Source organism: Cryptotermes secundus, unplaced genomic scaffold (assembly GCF_002891405.2).
Source record: "Cryptotermes secundus unplaced genomic scaffold, Csec_1.0 scaffold342, whole genome shotgun sequence".
Lineage (NCBI taxonomy): Eukaryota > Metazoa > Arthropoda > Insecta > Blattodea > Kalotermitidae > Cryptotermes > Cryptotermes secundus.
The window spans coordinates 625,317-647,914 of NW_019721764.1; the positions used below are offsets into that span (position 1 = coordinate 625,317).

Here is a 22,598-nt window from a genome sequence, read left to right on the forward strand (position 1 = left end):
AAATACAGAATATTGTTGTGTAAACTGCATACTCTGTATATCTTATTTATGACACACAACAGGTTGCACACTATGAAGGTTATTCCTCAGTGTTATCAGAATCACCCTGTATTTCTACACAAATATGACCTGCCACATTTTGCTCAATACTTGTGAAACCTGTCCAACTACCAGTAGACAAGGCCCGTGCGTGTAATGATAAGATTGTTACCACAGGGACTGTCAGTAGTGACTTGAATTTGAAGACAGAAGGAAGGAGTTTCATTTACGTAAATTGTATACAGTGAAGAAAAACAGAATCTCCCAAATGGATAAACATTCAGTAAGTATAAAATTGAAAAGTGTGCAAGAATATGCTGCCGGAGTCCGGGTTCAAATAACATGGAAACAGCATGAATTATTATCCGGAGTAAACCGGTATTGCTCATTTAATTTACGCTTATTTGCTTATTCCAACCTGTTGCATCACTTATCATATCCATTCAAAAATATAACAAGATCTCATCTTTCAAAATTATATTCGTATATATTATCAGAAATTTCAGCTTTTGAATCGAAGTCTCATCGCTCTGTTATTATTATTGTTATCTAGCAAGTTGTCTCAAGCGCAGTACTTCTGATTTTTGTTCGGTAGGTTCTCTGTATATCCCGTCTTAGATTCTTCGTCGTTTATCTCAGTCCCTCTAAGAACAACTATCTTCCAACGCCGTATGGCCCGAAGGTTGACAGTGTCGTTAAGCAATCTGCAAGTACGGAAATACAAATTGTTGATGCTGTTGATGATAGTGCATTTCCATTAGCTTCATGAAAATTTATAGGATCAGTGGAGGGCCGACTTTATCCTGCAGGGTCCTCCTCGGGAAACTTAAAATTACTCACCAAGCTCGGAGATTTCATGCTATTAAGGAAACTGAAAGTTTAATACCATGTTGAAAACATGCCACTATTGAAGACTATCTTACGCCAAGTAACTCAGTCTTCATTCTTACATCTCTGTCTATTCCCTCGAAGTTTCCGAAGACAACTGCCAACTTTTTCGTTTCCACCATTCGTGCTATAGTTCGCTTCTCTTTCCTGCCCCTCTGTTTCGTCACTCTAACAAAATTCGGTGAAGAGCATGAATAGAAACCCCTCGTTATACAGTTTCTTGCGTCCTCTGTGTTGGGCCTAAATGTTCTCAGTGTTTTATTTTCATTTCAGAGAGCCCTTGTCGTCGTTCTGTGTATAGCCATTTCCTCCACAATGATGGCTGTTGTCTCTTCTCAAAACACGCCACCTGCTGCTCAAAAGGACAAAGTGGGTATGCGTTTCTTCCCAGGTTCTTATCCCGGGGTCTATATGGGATCATACCCCAGCCCATATCCCGGAGGATACTTTGCGGGAGTCCCTGCACAACCTTATCCCAGAATCGTGGGTCATCCGCTGGGCTACCCCATGGGAGGATATCCTGTTGGACCAGGATTCCCTGTGGGAGGCTATCCTGTTGGGCCAGGATTACCTGTGGGAGGCTATCCTGTTGGGCCAGGACCAGTATACCCAGGAATTCCCATGTTTTATAATAACGGGAATACCGGTGGAAGATAATGAAACGTGTGTGTGTCTGCATCTTATACGATCACTTCCATTCATTACTAAAAATATGTAAAAAGTACAAATATAAATACCGGTAACTGTGTCAAAAAATTCAGATGTGTTCTGTGTGTGTTATTTACAAGTACTTCATTATTGGATTGATAAGAAAAATTTACTATCAACTGGTGGACGGTTACGATAGTCTCCGGAGCCAACAGTGTCAAGGTCGGGAACCACTGCTGGATTCTGAACTCCGCCGCCCATTCCTGATAAACATTTGTCGGTAGGCAAAGAAAGAACTCCCACTGTGGTCTGCGGTCAGATTTATATTACGTATTCATTCTATCATACACCTCATTCTGCTGCCGCGTCTCGTTATCTCTGAAGTGCAACAGATGGTTCGTATTGGGTGGAACTCTATGGACTTGTCTAATATAGAACAGGTATAAGAATCATTTCAAAACAGTACTGTAATTTCACTTCTACGTTATCGCACACGTTTGCCCTTTAGAAGCACGAATGTGTGAGAGAAACTGTGGAGGTCGGGAACCATAACCTGGTCCATAACCTGGTATGTCTGTTTCAAGCATGCAATGTATCCGGTGCCCAAGAGGTGCTCACTAGTCTAGCTGTTCATGGAAAAAAAATTATTAATTTGCGGCACGATTGTTAAAATGTATTTAATAATTCAGTTTATACTTCACAAGAAAAGCACATTGCCATCATTATAAAGATTGATTAATTATGTGCTGGGAATTGATGACTGTTTCTTCTGAGAATCATGCAGAACACATAGAGTCTTGGGCAAAACGCAGGCATTTTTGATGACAAGAAAAATTATTTTAAAACAGCCATTATGATTTGAATTGATTAACTCCAGGAATACACGTGAAATATTTATATGAATGGAAGTTTTTATGAGTTAAGGCGCTGTTGCTCTGTTGCCTGTATTTCTAATATGATATGAACATCTTTATCATTGAAATAGAAATAATTGTATTGGGGTGAATTTTTAATCTTAATCTTACATATTAACTAAAACATTGTTGCTTTCAAGTTATTTTAATTCACAATTATGTATAGATGCAACAGTTAATGTAAAATTAATTCCTGTCAATTTTTCTTATATGCTTTTGTGAATAATTGAAATCATTCTGTTTTATGTTTATGTTTGTACGTCTATGTTTATCCTTACACTACTTTAATACATATTGGTATAACATTAATGGTTCGGCTTTCTGTAAGATATATGTTCACTTCTCACTGCAATTTCGTTGGGGCTGAAATATTTAATTAATAATGAAAAAATCTTATTTTTCAAACTGTTAAACAAAAACTTAGTACTTCATAGTATTAAGGTATAAATTATATTCGCATTTTAATAAACAAAAGATCAGTGTTGTGTTTTGTACTTTTATATCTAGCTTTCGCCTGTAAGCCTGTACCTATGTAGCATAAAAAATAGAGAATGTTACGAAATGCATATTCGTCTATTATGTAGTGTCTTCTTGATTTGGGTAAAACACTGTTGTACCCATTGTATTTCTAAGGCGCACCCTATGGTGGTATAGAAATTTCGTTTATTAATCTTCCGCGATAGAATTTTGAACTGGTGTCCCTCAGCCATTAAACTCTGAGTGGAAGTTCTAAACATTTAGACTCAAGTGTTCTAACTATATCACACTTGCAGTTCACTTCTTTGACCCAAAGTTTCAGAGGAACAAAACGCATCCATCATTCAAAATCATCATCATTGGCTCGTCTGTCCTCTGTGAATCCTAGTCCTCTTCAGAGTCTCCAGCCAGTCTTCTCCAGGCACAGCCACATTCCTCCAATTCCTCACTCCTAGGGCCCTGATACCCTGGATCACACTATTCTCCCATCCCAGTTTGGGCCTTCCAATTTTCCTAGTCCCTTCAGGTCTGGTATCAAGCACTTTCTTGACTGTCCTACCACTTTCCACAAGTATAATATATCCAGCCCAGCTTAATCTATATATTTTTATATATTTAGTAATGTCTGACTCATTAACTAGCTACGCTACCGCGTGTATACAGACACATATTAAATTCTGGCAGACATGGGACTATATCCTCTGATACAGAATAATGTAAAAGCCCTCGGCGAAGAACTTTATTACTTCTGAGATGCGAGACCGTTTTGTCTGTTAGTTTGGTAGCGCCGTTTCGGATACCATCTTCCGTACATCCGCACCAATTTTCCCGCGAGACTTTCTATTCTACCCTGAGATTACACGGCATCATATCCCACGGAACCGAAATGCTGATATATCGCCTTAAGAATTTCAGTTCATATGTTATCCTGAAGTTACTTAGACTCATACAATGCTGTTTGTGTGGGTGCTAATCGTATTGGTATCTCAGAAAGTTTCCTCAGATATTTTCGAATTTGGCAAAGTTGGCCACGTTTTTAGTTTTAATTCGTACACGGAAAGAAACTGCACTGCAATCCTGAAAAATTAAGTTTGCTGCCCGCCTACATTATTGAAGAGCAGATTATGTGCACAACACATATGCCGGAGAAGTTGCCGCTCATGCACGGCGAACTATATCCTGTGTCATTATTAATGTCTTCGTAAGTTAATATCTAACTGCTTATTTAGTTAATTTTGCACTATCTACTCTAAATATGTATAGTAAGTTCCTTCCAATTATCACTGATGAGAACTTCACTTTAAGAAATATAATGATGTCTCATTTACGTGCCTCTATTACTTATAAAGGCATTGGCGATATTTTCTCTTGATACGAGCAGGTTAAGTTCCCTGTATAAGATATAAAACATACAAGAATATACCGTCTACACAACAACACTCTGTATTTCAGAACAAAGAAGACACTACTATATCAACACCTGTATTATTAAAGCTTTTATGGACGTGACATATTTCGGCCCCTATATCAGACTAATATTTACCTATACAGACTTCCCCCCTCGTCTCCACCTTATCGTGGTGAGGGGGTTTCAGTATGCCAAGGACCCTGAGAGCTATACCAGCGGTAGCGTAGCTACTGGCAGGGCCTCCCTTGCTGGACAGGTCAAAAGGTAGGCATCAGACGAAGAGAGACACCAAAAACCATAGACTGATGCCGGAAGCAGCGTCATCAACAGCGACTTGAAGCACAGAGCAAATGATGCTCGAGATGGTTCAAGTTCGTATAGCAACAGGCGTGACCAGAGTGGTTTGAACGGCTGTTGTACTGCGATGTGAAAGCAAATGGAAAAATTACCATATTATCACTTTTCCTGGATAGTCTTTTTCCAAAAACAGAGATACCATGTATGCGAGATGTTTCCTCTGGAGACAAAACAAAATGGAGGGGCGGATAGAAGTGCCCAGAAGACGAAGTAGAAAACGTAAGAAGATGCTGGATGACCTTGGGGACAGAAGAGGATATTTTTATTTGAAGGAGAAAGCTTGAGATCGCATTAAGTGGAGGAATTGTTTTGGAAGAGACTGTGGACCTGTCGTCTGACAGATTACTGATGAATGAGCCAGGCCATCATCAGGCGTACAGTGTTCGGCTTTAAGCTGCTGAACTGCATGCAGTTATCGTTCAGTTGACTAAATAAAGATCCTTATTGTGTTTTCGGACTTAATTCAAATACATAAATATATATAAAATAAGTCTTGATCGAAATTTTAACTGAATGTACTTAAATGATATGAATTAAAATGATACCTAAAAGGTTTAAATTAAAAACATGATAAATTAAAACAAGATGCTGAAGGTTAAGGCGGTAAAAGTTAACAGTTAAAAATTGTGTATTGATGGTAGTTAGTATTCCATACTGTAGTACACAGAATCACCAATGGCGTTCTTTGAAGTTCGCTACGCCTATTTGCTTCAAGTTGTACTGGACTGCAGACAGAAGGACATATATACATGACTTCAAGTTTTTGAAAGATAAAGTAGCTTAAATCTGTTATTTTAGCTTCAAGAAAGTTTCTTCAATTTCTATGTTTATAATAATTTCTGTTAATTTCTGAAAATCTCTTGGTTCCTCCCAAGGTGCTTTTCAGTGACACATGGTCTTATTTCGGATGTAAATGTCCATAATTTCAGAAATTATTATGGCAGTGTAGAACAGAGTTAAATAAATTCTTCCCTGCAGCTACTGTTACTCGGATTAGAACGTCTGCTTTGCGCCTGCATGTTGTGGAACCCGTGCCAAGTATCTCCACCATATTTAAGTTCTACGTGTTCTTTACATTTAAAGAATTGTATGGAGGAGCCCCTGAATGAATGTTAAAAATTGAAGAAATTGATTAAGGTCCTTTTATTTGTGTGAGTAATATACGTGATTAAATACTGAATATAACTTTGCAGCATATTGGACGTGTTTATTACTTCGATCTTTTAGAAACAATACACAATAGGATATAGAACTTTGTGACGTTTGTACATTAATACAATTATTGTGTTTCTGTATATTTCAAATGTTTCTTTATTTAAAACCCACGACGTTTCGGAGGCAGGATTCTGAGTGAAGACGGAGACAGACTCAAGTCTCCGAAACGCTGTATGTTTTAAATAAGAGTAGGGGGAAAGACAATGTCCAGAAACATAATAACTGCAGTGAATTTCACCGTAGGCCATGTATGGCAATCAGAAGCGTCCTCTTGCCGCGTTTTGACATGCATATCATTGGTCATAAAGCTGCTATAATTGAAGACTAACGTCCATAGCCGTAGGGCCCATCCCTGTATTGGCCGTATCCTCCGTGACCGTAGCCTCCGTGACCGTAACCTCCGTGACGGTGCTCCTCAGGTTTATGTCCACACTTCTCTTTGGGCTTATGTTCCGGCTCCGCCTTCTGAGGTGGCTCTGGATCTGGCTTTTTAATCTCTTTATCCTTCTTCTTCTTTAGCTTTTCGAGAAGGTCGGCCTCCGTAAACTGTAGCTCTAGGGCTATCAGTAACACTAACACAAAAACAGCCTGCAAAAAATGTTGGAAAATGTCCTTGTTAAGTAATATATCGCAAGTTGCGTCATTGTAATTTCATACAGAAGTAGAAAAATGCCTGAGAATCTTGTAGCCAAACAAATAAATGGTTCGGTCCCCAAAACGAGAGATGCCTTGCCCAGCTCACAAAATTCGTTACTTCTGCTGTGGTACGCTTTGCCCTGCATGTTCGCAGACAAATATAACGATAAAAAAATGTAGAAGTTAGGTTGTTTGTTTTAACTTAGTAGTTATGCTGTGTAGTATGTAGTAGTGTATGCTCACTGCCGTGGTTATGAAGAGTTCTGTCTTGTGGAACATACGTCGTGTAGTCCGTTAAAGTCAACCAACGTTTCGGGAGAACATGTCGCCTCCATCTTCAGAGTCGAAGAGTAAACCCAGCGTGAAATTTGGTGTCAAGCTTGCCATCTGCTTTCGTGTTGATTTTTTGTTTTGCTTATTCTTCGACCCTGAAAATGGAGGTGACATGTTCCTCGGAAACGTCGGTTGACTTTCAGTGGACTACAAGGCGTTAATATCCCAGATGATAAAACTCTTCTACTGATTATATTGGTCTTAATTTCTTTGAATGTAATTCAGCATTTCAACGGTGCTGCAACTGACAAAGAGAGATTTACATGTCAACAGTTCCAAAAGTCAATTCCCTAATGCCAGTGAGATACTATTTTTTTATTGCTAGTGGAATGGGATTAAGTCCCTTGTACTGCGGCCACTTCTGGCCTATTGTACCAGCCCCAGATGATAGGTGAGGGTGATTGTGGAGCAATTGGTGGAATGAAGATTGGCAGGGGAAACCGAAGTACTTGGAGAAAACCTGTCCCAGCGCCACTTTGTCTACCACAGATCTCACTTGACCAGACCCCGGCATCGAACCCGGGCCACCGCCGTGGAAAGCCAGCGTCTAACCGCTTGAGCTATGGCGCGGGCTCCCCAGTGAGATACTAATAGCCAGCAACGATGCTTTGGTCATTACTGGTGGTCAAGACACCATATTATTCTATTTCTGGTGATTTATATTGATTTCTCGTGAAGGTATGAGTGATTTGATATATGTTATAATTTATTTGCAATCCTAGAGTTGGGTGGTCACTAGTCTAGGTCTAAAATAATCGGTCAAATGAAGGAATGTGTGTTTCTGTTGGCCTGGCCTTTATTGTAGTGGCACTTTGATATAGGCTTACTCAAAATCAATTAGAGAAATATACATATATTCTTATAATATGTGGTGCCTTGTATTCTAATAGATCTTTCCCGACCTATCGGACACACCTCCTGTCTCCACCTCCAGGATAGAGGAGTTAGACGAGGGTTGAAAAAGACGTATGAATTAAAGAAAATTTTATTATTAATGCTAACTTCTATAATTAAATTTCTCAACTCAAAAAATTACACCCATGACATTAGTATTCTGTAGAAGTTCGACAGAAATAAGAAGCATTCTCAGAAAAATCTTACTGTGCTTATCTCACTTCAAATATTTCTGTCCTTACGGAGAAACTTACAGAGATAAACTTAAATAATTTTACAATTTCATGGTTCTTTCTCTCCGTACGCTCCAATTGCACAGATTCATGCTCTGCTAATGTGAGAAGTAGTTTTCTGGGTTTTAGTGCATGTAATTCGTAGAGGCCCCGATGCTTCTGAGGAATATACATTTCCTCCATTTTCAGGTTCAAAAGGAAATCCAAGCAAGAAACTAGCAGAGGTAGGCGGACAACTGAATTGAGCTTGCCGCCTGCTTCTGCTGTTTATCGCCCTAGCTTAGTCTTCCATACTGGAAATGGAGGTGATATTTTCCTCCGAAATGTCGGGATTTCTGCTGCCTACGTGACGCTAGGATCCAGAATATCGTGTTCTTCATGTGCATCACGAGAACCTCAAATCCGGTAAACTAGGTTTGCCCCATATGACCTCAGTATTTCGCGTGGTTTCGGAAACAACACGATGAGACTCAGATGGCTGTGGAGGCAGTCTTAAAACTTACTTGGGAAAACCTACTGTTATGATGAACGACATTCAAATTAGTAGACGGTGATGACAGGAGAAAATAATGAAGTTAAGATTGCAGTTTTCTGGAATGTGATGTCTGTATATACTCGTTACCAACGTTTCAAAGGAACCTACTGGTTCCATCAGGGTAGAACGTGGAGAACTGTCACCCATATTAGAAAGCTTTATATTGCAGAAGAGAGGAGAAGATGTCACGCGTCGCGAAATATTAAAATTATTTCGGAAATAATTTCGCGTAAGATCTAAAAGTTTGTGACGCTGGTACATTCATATAATTATAGTGTTTTTGGTCATTATCCATCGTCCTGTTTTTATTTAAAGACGCAACGTTTCGGAGAATGGATGTTTTTGTGTGACTTGAGGTAGAATATACTCAGACCCAATCCATAGAGTTAGTGTTCTTTGTTTTGGTACCATACAGATAGTTTTTCTGTCCCGTGATGAGTTCTGTTCTGATAGTTCTCTAGTACAAAGCCTCAGACGTGTGGAGTTTTTAATATTTTGTTTTAGCTCTCCTAGATAGTGACCGCCTGTATGGTCTAGTGGTCAGAGTTTCAGGCTACAGATCCAGAGGTCCGGCTTCGATTTCTGGCCCTACCAGATTTTCTGAGAATTATTGGATCTGGAACGGGGTTCACTCAGCCTCGTGAGGATAATTGAGGAGCTATTTCAAGGAAATATCGGTTCCTGTCTAGGAAACCGAGATTAACGGCAGTGGGGATCCGGTGCGCTGACCACGCGACACCCTCTATCCGCTAAAGTTGGTACTAACTTCGCAGACAAGCGGCGGTCGCTCGGTCGATATAGTTCGCTTGCGGACTAAAACAACGGAGTTTGTTTTTGTTTGTTTGAATTTTTTCTGCAGGTAGTTTGTGCTGTGCTTGACTTGTATAATCCATCTGGTGATGATAAAGGTATCAAGAGATATAGACTAGATCTATCGATTAGAACGAACTGAGTAGGTTAAGAAAAAGGTCCTGAAATACGGACTACCTCTGTCAGTGGGCTCAAATATGTAGATTTTGTCTAAAGACGGAGACAGAATCCAGTTTCCGAAACGTTGTGTTTTTAAATACGTAAAAAGAGGATGGTGTTTTAGACAAAACAGGATGATGGATAATGTTCATAAACAAAATATTTTAAATAATTTCGAGAGCATTATTTCAATGCATGTATAAAGCCCAAATTCTAGTACTCTGAAAGCAACCACACTCACATAATACTTGCAGAATAATTCCAGTTATTTAAATGTCAGACCTGTATTTTACGTACCATTGCTTTTGCCATGTCTATCTCGTAGTTTGCCTCAGAAGCTGAAAGAGGTGCCGTGAGGAGTAAGCTGTGACACAAGCGTCCGTGTTCTTCAATATATACCGAACTCTACCCTGCGTTGTAATTTTCCAGAAGGTCCTCCGTACTTTGTTATCTTCAGAAACATTGCGTGTTTTGCACAGCGAGCGCTAATTTTGCTATTTCTAATTTTTTTCATGTCTATTTTATTGTTATCCTACATTCCTTATCTTAAAATAAGAAATTCTCGGAAGGACTAATTGCCTACCTTCCTTGATACGACAAGGACCGCGTAGAAAACAATGCTACACATTTCTATTTTTGCATATTTATTCATTGCCGCCAACTTTAGCGAATAGAGTGTCGCGTGGTCAGCGCAACGAATCCCCACTGCCCTTAATTTCGATTTTCTAGACCGGAGCCGCTATTTCCTTGAAATATCTCCTCAGTTATCCTCACGAGGCTGAGTAGACCCCGTTCAAGACCCAATACTACTCAGAAGATCTGATAGGGCCGGGAATCGAACCCGGGACCTCCGGATTTGTAGCCAGGAACTCTGACCACTAGACCACAGAGGCGGTCAAAAAAGGAAGACATAATGTTAAAGTAGAAGGTAAACACAGTAACCATTTTCCTTTAAACGATTAATTCCTCGTGGAGGATTATATTTCTGTCTGATGCTTTTTAGTCATCATTCATAATAACATCAACTCAGCAGTTGCTATAGAGCCTAAAATAAATATAAAATCATCCAACTGTGTATTGAAATTACCTACAGTTCCTCATATTAAGGGGGAATATGGGAGACATAACAAACGAAAACAGAATTTTTGTTGGAAATTCTGAAGGGAAGAAACCACTTTGGAGATTTAGAAGAAGTTACGAGGATAAGAATAAGATTAATTTCGAATTTAAATGTTGTATGCATTTTGTATGTTCCCAGTGTATCCTAGAGCCCTTCCTACCTCACTGTTGTTGATTTGATCACCGTAATGGAATTAGTTTGATGATACTAATTATGGAAAACGTCATTAAGCACCACTTTGCTCTGACGTCCTTAGTTTATGTCCTTTTCGTAGAACGAACAATTAAATTTCATGTTCGTATAACATTAAACGGAAAATTATAGTATTCTGTGTTTTAATATTTATCGTGTGACATGAGGTATGAGAAGATATAAGAGTCTGAACCGAAGAAGAGTTTTCACAGTTAATTTAGCGAAGATTTAATAAATTTATCGTATTTATATTTATCCATCAGTCACTAACATGAGAATTGGTAAAATGGCGTTGGTGGGGCTCAGCTGTGCCCAGGTCCCTCTCGCTCCTCAGATAGTCCAGGTATAACTATAAATATTATTAATTTTTTAGCGTGTACAGCCGTTTCTATGTAATATGCGGAGAAGCAACGACGTTATGCAACCTGTTTCTAGGCAACGGAACGGCAAATACGTTCCCACAGCAACGAATACAAACACAACCATACATTTATCTTTGTAAACGGCGTTTTATAGTTGGTCCGTGCAAAGTGGCTATAAGGAAGACAAATGGGGTGACCCAGTTAATTGTTAGTTGAGAGCTGAATTTTGCATGGGAGGGTGTGAAGATAGTGACATGACAGGAGGTTGGAGAAAACTGCATAATGAGGAGCTTCATAACTTGTACTCTTCTCCAAGTATAATTAGAATGATCAAGTCAAGGAGGATGAGGTCGAATGGGGGAGACGAGGAATGCGTATAGGATATTGGTGGGAAAGCCAGAAGGAAAGAGACCACAGGGAACACCAAGGCGTAGATGGGTGGACAATATTAAAATAGATCTTAGAGAGATAGAATGGGATGGTATGGATTGGATAGATCTGGCTCAGGATAGGGACCAGTGGAGGGCTCTTGTGAACACGATGATGAACCTTCGGGTTCCATAAAATGCTGGGAAATTCTTGAGTAGCTGCAGAATTGGCGGCTCCTCCAGAAGGGCTCAGCTCCACGAGTAAGTTAGTAAGGGTGTGAAGATAGAATCTCAGCGCTCGAAGCTAAAGAATTTCCGTGTTAGTAGCTTTCACCAGGAAACGACTGAAGAAGACGCAGCAGACTGTAAAAAGACTTAGCTGGTGCTGTGGTGGTTTGCGATTTGTGGAGATTAGCGATAGCGCTGTAATTTCTTGTAGTTTCGAATGATGTATATAAAGTGGTCAATAAATCCACTCACCAATCCATGCTTTCTTCCAACCGCTGCTGCCCGGGTTCCAACCCGGGTCTGCTGAAGTGGATTTGTGGTGGACAAAGTGACACTGGGGCAGGTTTTTTACGAGTACTTCGGTTTCCCCTGCCCATCTTCACTGCACCAAATTCTCCATCATCATAATCACCCGGGACAGGTCCAATAAGCCAAACAGTGGCCGACGTACCGAGTGAACCCAGTTGGATTCCAACCCCCCTGTGCGAATAACTTCGCAATTCTGACACATGGTGCCGTCAGCTTTACAATTAGCAGCACCAGGTATCATCAGAGCAGTATGTATGTCTGTAGTTGGCTTTGGATTAGATGAAAAGTTCTGATTCTAGTAAGGGGTCCCAAACTCTTGTATATTGTCTGGCCCCTTGAAAGATCACTGCGCTAGGTATGTCTACAATATATTAATCTCTATATCTTATGTACTATTTCGTATTTTCTGTGGAATGTTATAAAATGCAGTGCGCTATTTGATCCAAGTATAACATGCAAACGAATAAAAGAAAAATATTTTGTTATTATTTAATTATATATATTTTACTTGGTAAGGAGCCGGAAGAACTAAGCCGATATGGCGACTGTGCTACGGGATGGACAGCTCAAGAGTGGAATATGATTGTAGGCAAGGACAAGAGAATTTCCTCTCTGTACACCGTTTTGACCGGCTGCGTGGCCCATCCAGGGTCCTAACCAGTCGTTACAAGGGGAGAAGGCCTCTCGCTGGTTACTAAAGTGACAAGGACATGAGGCTGACAACTCACTCACATCTGGAAAGAAGTTGAGATTGCTGGAGCTACACTTCCGTTTTTCCCGTACGTTTTCTTATGTCTGTGCTAAATTAAAAGTAGGGACCGATCTATCTTTTCGTTTATACATCATGGTGTCGAAAGATACAAATGATCTGCAAATCACTGCAGAAGATACTTAAATAATTTTTTTAATAGATCCGTCTGACACGATTAGAAGCGTTATAATTTTTTTACGTAACCGTCGCAAATGATCCTTGTAGTGTTGTAACATGTTCATCTGTCAGCCTCTATTTATGGTAAAAACAAAGGTATTTTCCATTGTTAGCCAGTTGGAGCGCTGTTGCTATTTTTGCTTGAAGGACAAAATTATTTTTTCGTTTTTATCTAGTTAAACATTCACCATAACAGGATTATCTCCTGCAGGATATATTCATATCCAGTCAAGGTAAAGTGTTTTTGTTTCTCTTATTTCCTTTTACCAAGTACACATTTAAAGTGACCAAGTCACCCAAACAATTGTATCTCTATTCCAGATAAAGTATGCATTCCAAACAAAATAATCTCATAATTTTTCATTCATTTCACCTCTGAACAAACGCCCTCACCGCGTAGTGGTCTCATGGATTTGTCTCACTGTTTTAGCTCTATCTAAGGTAAAAAGTGTTCATAATCACCGCTGTGAGATCTGCAAATCATATATAGTTCTCTGGACTGTGTCGACCTCTGTGATAGCATAATACAACTGATTTGTGTGCCGGGCATGTTGGCCGTTGCGTCAGTGGCAACATCTGTTAGGGAACTGCGTTTCGCAAAGTGACTCTGTCAACTACTGACCTTTACGTAGAGAAATTAACATTCATAACAACCATCTCTTGATACTCTTTAAGGCCCGAAGCAAAAGCGGAGCACGTAATAATAAAGAAAAGAACATAAATCGAGTCACCAAACCAAATAGCCTCTCATACACGTTACAATACCGAACTGTTGCATCATATACAGCAGGACCATGCTTTTAAATGTACTGAAAGTTACATACGGCTCACATGACATATCAAATGATGAGACAATAGTTCCACTGAAATCACACGTAACAGAGAATGGGATAGCCTGTTTTGAAGCCTAAGTAAAACATGGAAAGGGTTAGAATCATCATTTATTTATTAACGATGACTCTCATCTGTCAAACTGTTATCCATGATGTCCTCCAAAACCACCAAATCGACGGCCGCCTCTGTGCCCACGTCCGTACCCACCGCCAAACCTCCCGGTGTGTCCATAGCCACGGTATATCCCGAAGTACTGAGCCATGGCTCCAGCTGATAAGACCGCAAGCAGCAGCACCATGCACTGGAACATCAAAAACAGCTCTCTTAATATTAGAAGAAATATAGGGTGTCCAGATGAAAAGTATCCAAATTAAAAAATGTATATCTCGGAAACTAATTGTCATATGTGTATCCGGTTTATATCATCGGAAAGGAAAACTCTGAAAGTTCTTTTTTTCACACCCTGCTTACGCGCATAAGCCGCCATGTTAGGAATCAACTGGAGAGAGAGATGGCTGCGATATGAATTGTCAGAAGTGGCCCAATCGCTTGGCCTCCTAGGTCGCCAAATTTAACCCCAGTGTTTTTTTTTTCTTGTGAGGTTCTGTGAAGAACATTGTGTACCAGGTTAAGATCAACGAGTATCAACACCTGAAAGCCCACATAAGGGACGCTGTGGCTACGGTAACATAAAACATGCTTCAAACCTGGATATTTGTCGTGCCACCAAGGGAGCCCACATTTAAATTTATTAGAGAAAGTTATATATGCAGAAAAAACTTTGTTAGTTTCCCTTTGTAATGGTGTAATCCACTAATGTGTATAGTAATTTCTTTCTGAGATATAGTTATTTTATTTTGGATACCTTTCATCCGGACATCCTATACATTTATTTAACATACCAATAAACGACATTTTTATGCCCAGTTCTTTGGATCAAATTATAACTTTTCTGCTTTTATTCGAGAAATATTGGGTTTAAATTTCGATCGAGATACTAACCGTGCTGACCGGGCTTTTCGTACTTTTACTGAGTCCCTCCTTGAAAATACAGGAATATGCGCTTAAAATACGCCACGACCACTTCCTCCCACGTTCCTCTTTCTTAATTATTCACTATTCTCATTCATAATTGTAAAAAGTAAAAAGTAAAGATATCCCTGTAAGAGGCCCACATTTTCTAGACAGTCGGCTCATAGAAGGCGACAAGGTTGTCATCCCCACGCGCCGGCCGCCTTTACCCCCAAGAATATTGCTAGTACTCATTTCTGTTAGAGGCTGATTCGACCCCAGGGCCATAGTTCGGCTGAAAGGATTAGGTAAATTGAAAAAAATCCAAGGACCTCATCAGGACTCGAATATTCGTAATTGTATAATCTTAAAATGCTGTATCTTGTTTGCGTAAGAAATGAATATAATCGCTCTACACCATCACAGATTTTTATTTCTGCACAATATAGTCAGCTCCACAATATATTACGGTCATGTGACCATCATCAGGTAGAAATTACAGTCTGGGTTAGTAACTCCATGGAGCGGAGTCCTTCTTGAGACATCGCCAGTCGCTAAGCTTCTTAAGACTTTTATGGAATCCGAAATTTCGTTACCGTGTTCACAAGAGCCCTCTACAGGTCAATATCCCAGGCCAGATCAGTCCAGTCCATAACAGCCCAGCGTCACTAAGTAAACTACAAATAAAATATCCCAGGCCAGATCAGTCCAGTCCATAACAGCCCAGCGTCACTAAGTAAACTACAAATAAAATACAGGGGCTCCATGGAACTCGTGGAATCATTGCCGAATAACAACAGACGATGTCGTCGGATCTACAGCGCTTGGTCTGGCGATCAGAAGACCCGAAATTTCCAAGTGGTGTGGCAAGATGACAGTTCTGATATTTCCAGTACTTGAGAATGTGAAAATACCATCCCCCCCCACTTTTACGATATTCTTCCTAAGAAAAATGTAGCCGCAATAAAGTATGTGAAGATTTTCAGAGAAACGTGGGAATTCGCTCCACTTAAATGTACATAATGTAGCACGATAATTTTATGTTTCATAATGATTAGCATTACTTTAATAACCCCGTGGAACGGAGTCCTTGAGAAGATGACAATCGGTTAGCTGCTCAGGAAATAACTCGACTTTAGGCCTACACGTTTGTCTATTTATTGTTTATTTAATGATGCTACCAGTAGGTCATTATATTGCCGAATTATGGGATGATTAATGAACAGTTAATTGGAATATGAGTAAAATAATGCACGATGTCTGTCTCGGTAACCGGAAATCCAGCCTTACCGTTCCAATCATCACATGGATACTTGTGAGTAAATAATGCCTTGTAGTAGGCCTACATAAAATTATTTTTAAGGATTGTATCCTGTTGCTTATATATACAATGAACATATATAATTTTTACCGTCAACGCAACAATACTTTATTATTTATTTATTTATTTATATAACACTTAACAGTTATAGTGCGTGCTATATAAAAATTAATAATAAAGAATTATTACGTTGACGGTAAAAATTATATATGTTCACTATACAAAATTCGTGAAACACTCTCATGTTGCTGAAGATTCCAGGAATGTTGAAATTGACTCGAGGGTGCTGAATTCTGCAGGACAGTGTAAATTCAGTAAGACTTACAAATAAGATGATTCTTTCAAGGCCTTCTGATAATTTGTAAGGCGCAGTGGTGAAAAGTCTCCTTTATATGTCTGTCATGAACTTGACATGGTTCTCCAGGCTTTTCAACCGCAGTCGCTTTATTTCACCTTTATGTTCACACGGCATGGGCAGTGGTGAACAGAGCATTAGTCTTCCCTGTGGCAAATCGCACAAGTCTTCCTCTTGCCAGGCTACCGTGTTGATGAGGACAGTCGTGGCGCACGGATGTAAACTTCTGACGAAAGCGCCTAAGAGAGTGTTCCTTCAGAGTGTTCGGCTTAAATACATCAATTAATTGACTCACACATATGACCGAGCAAGATGGATCAAAAGATGACGCTTCTCACCTGCATTCTGGATCCATTTTAGCCAAAAACAATTCAGTAACGATGGTTGTACACTTATGTGAATGTCTGAAGTTTATAATTTGTAGCGTTATTGTAATAAAAGAGAATACAATATTAACACGTTAATATCAGATTTATATATCGATTGTTGCGTTGAAGGTCAGACAAGTACATCTAACAGTGTACGCAACAGGATGTAAAAATTAAAATTATTTTATTCTGGAGGTCACTCGTTCGAAACTTCGCTGGGATACCGACGATCCTGACTAAAGAGTTTCGTGGTTTTCGCAGTTCCTGAAGGAAAGTGCTGGGATATTAGATCAAATAGTCTACCTGTATGATCGCGTCCTCCTTCATCCTCTTAATTTTTTTTTTTTTGCTATCATCCAATCACTCGATGCCGTATGTTTTGAGTTATTTATTGACAGCCTCGTTAAATAAACTACAAAATAAAATCCAGTGTATATGATGTTAAGCATAGTCTAAAAAAGATGCTTAGTAGTTCATGAATGGCGCGTAAGTAAGGTTAAGGTGTTAAGACGTCGTTGCTTATTTCGAAGTGCTGTCCTATCATTCGTCTGGAGGTACCGAGGAGAGCTCATCGCCAGTGCATCCTCTAACCTAGACGTGTTTCGAATCAAATTGAAGTCTGTAGCGATATCTGTGTACCAATTTGCTCGTTGTTTCAATTCAGGATTGGGGAATGGACCTTGTCGTATGAGGGTTGTGTAGATACTGCCTCATGCAGAACTTAGATGTACGTTTGCTACCTATCTCCACAGAAACTTTCACCTCCATAGTTCCATAGGTTCTTTAGATATCTTCGTAGAACATAAAACAAAATATAGATTTCACGCTACCACCATATTATTGTTTTATATTCTACAAAGATATTTTACATAAATTGAATATTTTTCGAGGGTTCTTACCATACCAGATTTTTGGGCCATATATTAATTGGTCCTAATGTCGCACCCTTCTTACAATTTCTCACGACAGCCATATTGATATTATTGTTGGCAGGGAAGTATGAACTACAAACGTGACACGTGATGTCCATGCCACATTTAATAACATCCCTTCGGTTGAGATGCTGGTTGTTAAGCGGGAACAGACGCTCTGACACGAAATCTTTCCTGTTATGGTATAAGAAAACTGAGCTATTGAAATAGGCTTATGCATTATCACGGAGTAATTTGAATCGATCGGTGAACTGCTATGTTGTTCAGCCCTGGTGCAGACGGGTATGTTAAATTCATTATAGCAATGAAATATCCTTAATTCTTACTTGCCTTGACCTTCCTCGTCTGCTTCACTCCGCAGAACAAGTATCTTGATAAAACCCGGTAATTTTATGTTCTGTAAGCATGTTATTATCTGAGAAGGAATTACTAAATCTCTACCTACGCTATTCGTCTGCAGAAATTATTCTTGCATAATGAATGCAAAATGAGAACAGTTCGCAATATAATGCTAGGCCCACACGGGCTTACCCCACCAATGATTCTTCCCGCTTCTTTTCGCAGAAGCTAATTAGTACTATCTTCTGGGAGCAGGGTCTTATTTGAGAAGGCAGCTGTGACAAAATCGGTCAAGAAATTATCACCATTATGATGCCCCATATTGCAGGACGGCGTATACAAAATCCCGCTATTGTAATCTGTACAAATCGTGCCTTTTTTACCCTTACGTAACATCAGAGTTTCCCATCTTTATTCCCATTAGTTCCAAATATTTTTCTCTCGCAATTTTGTTTGAAAACATTTTTGTCTTATTTTATTCCCACAAAATCAGAGACCCCCATATCACAACCACACAAACTGATGGATAAAATTGATTTATAGAAAGGTAATTTTAGGAAATTATCTTTACTCCTCCGAAAGTATATTTAAAAATAAAAATTTTCTGCACAAATTAAAGTTTATTGCTATGGAGAGGGCGACGAAGAAGTTTATATTCTAATTTAAAGGTTATTTAATAAGAGAAACGTCGGTCACTCTACAAACCACAAAACTTATCTGCCCACACTTTTCCCATCATTTGAACGTCAGTTTATTCTCATCTGTCTTGATTTTATAACTTTGATGTCGCAATTTTGAGAAATTGGCGGCGTGAACACCCAAATTTATCCTTAAAATAAGAGACCCACTGTTCACTTCCTGACTGCGTTATGCAGTTACATGCATCAGCCAGCCGACACTGGCATGGCTATGTTTGATGTGTACAAATCTTAGCTCATCTCCAAGCCTCCGATGCCAGAACTGGGTGAAGTCCATTCCAGTCCGTTCGCAGAAGTGCAGCCGGCATTGCGCATCGTTTCGTTCTTCAGAAAACTGAAGTGTGCAGGTGTCTAGGGAGTGCGCTGAAGCTACGGTGTGTGACTGAATCAAATGGAGCTCTGGTAATCGAGTGTGTGACTGTTTCTGTTAGAATTCCCTCTTATAATACACATGCACAGTATCACGTTTATTAAGGAATGTGTTTTATTTTTCAACAGAGGTAAAGAATACATTATCTGCCATAAAATCCGTGTCCATAACGCTTATGCCCAAATCCTCCGTGCCCATATCCTTTATGTCCATAACCACCATAACCACCAGAAACACCATATACAATATACACACGCCCTACACCATATCCACCATAACCACCATGTCCGTGTTTGTATCCATGTCTGTATCTGCCACCATAACCGCCACCATATCCATACCCATAACCTCCATATCCGCCACACATAACCTCTGCTAGGATCGCCAACAAAACAAAGATAATCTGTAAAAAAATATTTTAGAGTGTACATTTTTGTAGCTGAATTAGAACGCTAAGAAACGGAGTTTTTATTTCACACAGTAAATTTGTTTTCAGATGGCGGTGAACAGTAGTTTCATTATTTGTTCTGGGTGTCTGTTTGCATAATCAGACAGGTATCTAGGGATAATCATATGCAGGTCTCAAAACATTCTTGAAGTCCATCATGATTACATGCTAAGATAAGTAAAATCTTTTCAAGTGTCTCTTATTCAGTGGATATGGAGGTCTCTGCCGGGGAAAAAGGCTGCAGTGCTGTGAAGATGGTCACTCACCTCCATTTGCTGCGGAGATTAAGTTTGCGTGGAGCTATACCACCACTCCTCATACGTCTTAATTGTTCTGTATTTAAATACATGGAGAACTCAGCCGTTTTGACTTTCATTTTACAATTATACAGTCAATTTTGAATATTTTACAGTATGTAGTTTACCTGGTTATAATACAGGAGACTTCAAAAACATTCTTAACTAAAGGCAAATTCATATATTTACTGACAAGAATTCACAAAGTTAATATATGGCCCTTTGAAAATATCTTCATAGGCTAGTAAAATGTATTTTTACATGAAAATTAAAATTTATTTTTATTTACCCTCTGGGACTTTGGTCCTTTATTTACTATTTCTTTTTCATCATCAATCTAGTGGTAAAATTTTATTTCCCGGAAGAAATTTTCTACAAAATAAAACACATGTCCGTGCATTCTCAGAAATTTTCCAGGAGAAAAATATTTCGTGTGTCTATATACGTTGTACATCGAAATTATTTAGGTACTTTGAACTTTTAACTTAAAACAATACCTCATGTTGCATAATTTTTATCGGAATGTAATGTATCTAATAAATATTAATATGAGCCTGAAATTCCTAGTACAATGAAATATATTTTCTGAAATAAGTATGATTTTTTTAAATATTAGATTTTAATTTACATTCTTTTACATAGTGACATTCTTTTCCTAATCTTAAATATAATTACAGACTCTCTGAAAATTGTTCCTGAGAACCCTGTATTGATAAAAGTGCCGGAAGCAGAGGAGAGATAACTTGCATCTATAGAATGGGCTATATTCTACGTGGAAGGCAGGCCCATTTTCTTAATGTCAGACATACATACACAAAGAAATACTAACCAGATATCTTGTCATTCTGCTGAAGAATGGAGGATACTGAATACAAATATTCAATATAGAACTCTGCCACAAACCGGAAAGTTCCACGATCTTCTTCAAGAGATATTCAGAACACAGTGACAAGTAGACTCTTTTATATACCGCCCCGGCATCATGGCGGATTTATTCAAGGACTTGAACCATTTCACCCGTGCCGCCAATAGAATTGAATCTTATGTAATTTTTCAGTGTGGGAAAGGTAGAACACAAGTCCGTTGCAAACATAATTTGTTTTGAGGTTTGGTAAATCCCAGAAGTCTTCTTTTATTCGACTTTAGTCTCTTGTGAGCAGCTTTAAGATAAACATTGTCTGTTTATGCTAAAAGTAAAATGCGAGAAACGCCAATTCATCTTCACCTTGACCTTTCTGGGCGCACACAAGGAAACACGCATTTCTGTAAAACGTAATTACGTTGCTCGGATTAAATGTGATGACATTGGCTGAGTGCGACTTGATAAACCTCCGATTATGCAGTCAGTCGTGTAACATTCATCAATCAAATTCTTGAAGCAAAATTATGTTAGAGTGTTCGAAGTCAAGGTACTGTCCCCACTAAAAGTAATCTTAAGAGACAGAGTTTAACCACAAAGAACTCAGGAAGATGTTCTAATCTAGAAGAGTCTACATCCATAGTAGGGTTCTTCGTAATTGGTTCTCTTTGCCTTATAATTTTCTTCTTCTTCTTCTTCCACCTTGATTGCTTAAGCTGTCTAGCCTGTGTCAATTAAGAATTAATGCATTTTCCTGAAATTATTAGGAGAATTTGATACAGAATTGTTGATGGATGGCACTTGCAGTACATTTCGGAAAATGAGAAGAAACAATTAATATGACTATCGTAAGGAAGGGAACCAATTCGGAAACGGGGGTAGAGGTGAGGACAACATTAAAACTGGTTTTAGGTGTGACGTTTCGAATGGATAACTGTTTGAGGCACTATGCTACAAGCTGGTAGGTCGCGGTTTCGATTCCCGATGGAGTCATTAGATTTTTCAATTGATCTAATCCTTCCAGCTGCACTTATGATCCTTGGTTCGAATCACCTTGTTACAGAAATGAGTGCCGGGAATCTTCCTGGGAGTAAAGGAAGGACGGCGCTTACGACTGGCAATCTCACAGCCATCTGTGAGCCAGTTGTGTAGAAAATATGGGAGCCTCGACCTCTCACAACCCTATGGGCTTGTTACAGGGATAGCCTTGCCTTACCTTAAGTTAGGATCTGGTAATTGGAGTTTGTGTATATGTTTATAAAATTCTGGGTTCTGTAAAAGTAAGGTTTTTTGATCGGCTGGGTAACTGTCAATTGATCAAAGATGATCATGGATATTTGTGGTAATTTGGAATTTTAACAAAGTAAGCTGCAATGTTTTTAAGAAACTTATCGGTCAGTCAGTGGCTCCTATTTAGCGAATTCAAGACATATGTAGGAAGTATGGACACTCGAGAATATTGTTGTAATCATTGAAGCCTGAAAAGGAAACAATAAGGAATAATAAAATAGTGTTTGAAATTGGGAAGTCATGGGAATGCGAGATAGGCTTTACTTTATATGGAGAGAAAAACGTCATTTTGTTAGGTCCCCAGGCTTCGACCACTCGCCATTCTTAAAAGGGTGACGTGAAATTGAAGACAGAATTGTTGGAAGTAATGGCGAATAAAACTTTTGGAAGGAAAATCTGGTAACCTTAACAACAGAACCATTTA

At 39.1% G+C, this 22,598-nt stretch overlaps 2 protein-coding genes across 2 annotated transcripts; one reads left to right on the forward strand and one right to left on the reverse strand.

The window, feature by feature from the left end:
* The first annotated feature begins 214 nt into the window (after window positions 1-214).
* Window positions 215-3,057, forward strand: LOC111875655 (protein lifeguard 1). Its single transcript, XM_023872077.2, has 2 exons — window positions 215-322; window positions 1,201-3,057. Exons 1-2 carry the CDS (start codon window positions 308-310, stop codon window positions 1,582-1,584), a joined length of 399 nt encoding a protein of 132 aa, XP_023727845.1. The 5' UTR covers window positions 215-307; the 3' UTR covers window positions 1,585-3,057.
* Window positions 3,058-19,372: 16,315 nt separating this feature from the next.
* LOC111875660 (neuropeptide-like protein 31) lies at window positions 19,373-21,099 on the reverse strand. The gene is made up of 2 exons (XM_023872082.2): window positions 20,855-21,099; window positions 19,373-19,684 (listed from the first exon to the last, which is right to left on the reverse strand). The coding sequence occupies exons 1-2, from the start codon at window positions 20,867-20,869 to the stop codon at window positions 19,424-19,426; spliced, it is 276 nt and encodes a 91-aa protein (XP_023727850.1). The 5' UTR covers window positions 20,870-21,099; the 3' UTR covers window positions 19,373-19,423.
* Between the last annotated feature and the right edge of the window lie 1,499 nt (window positions 21,100-22,598).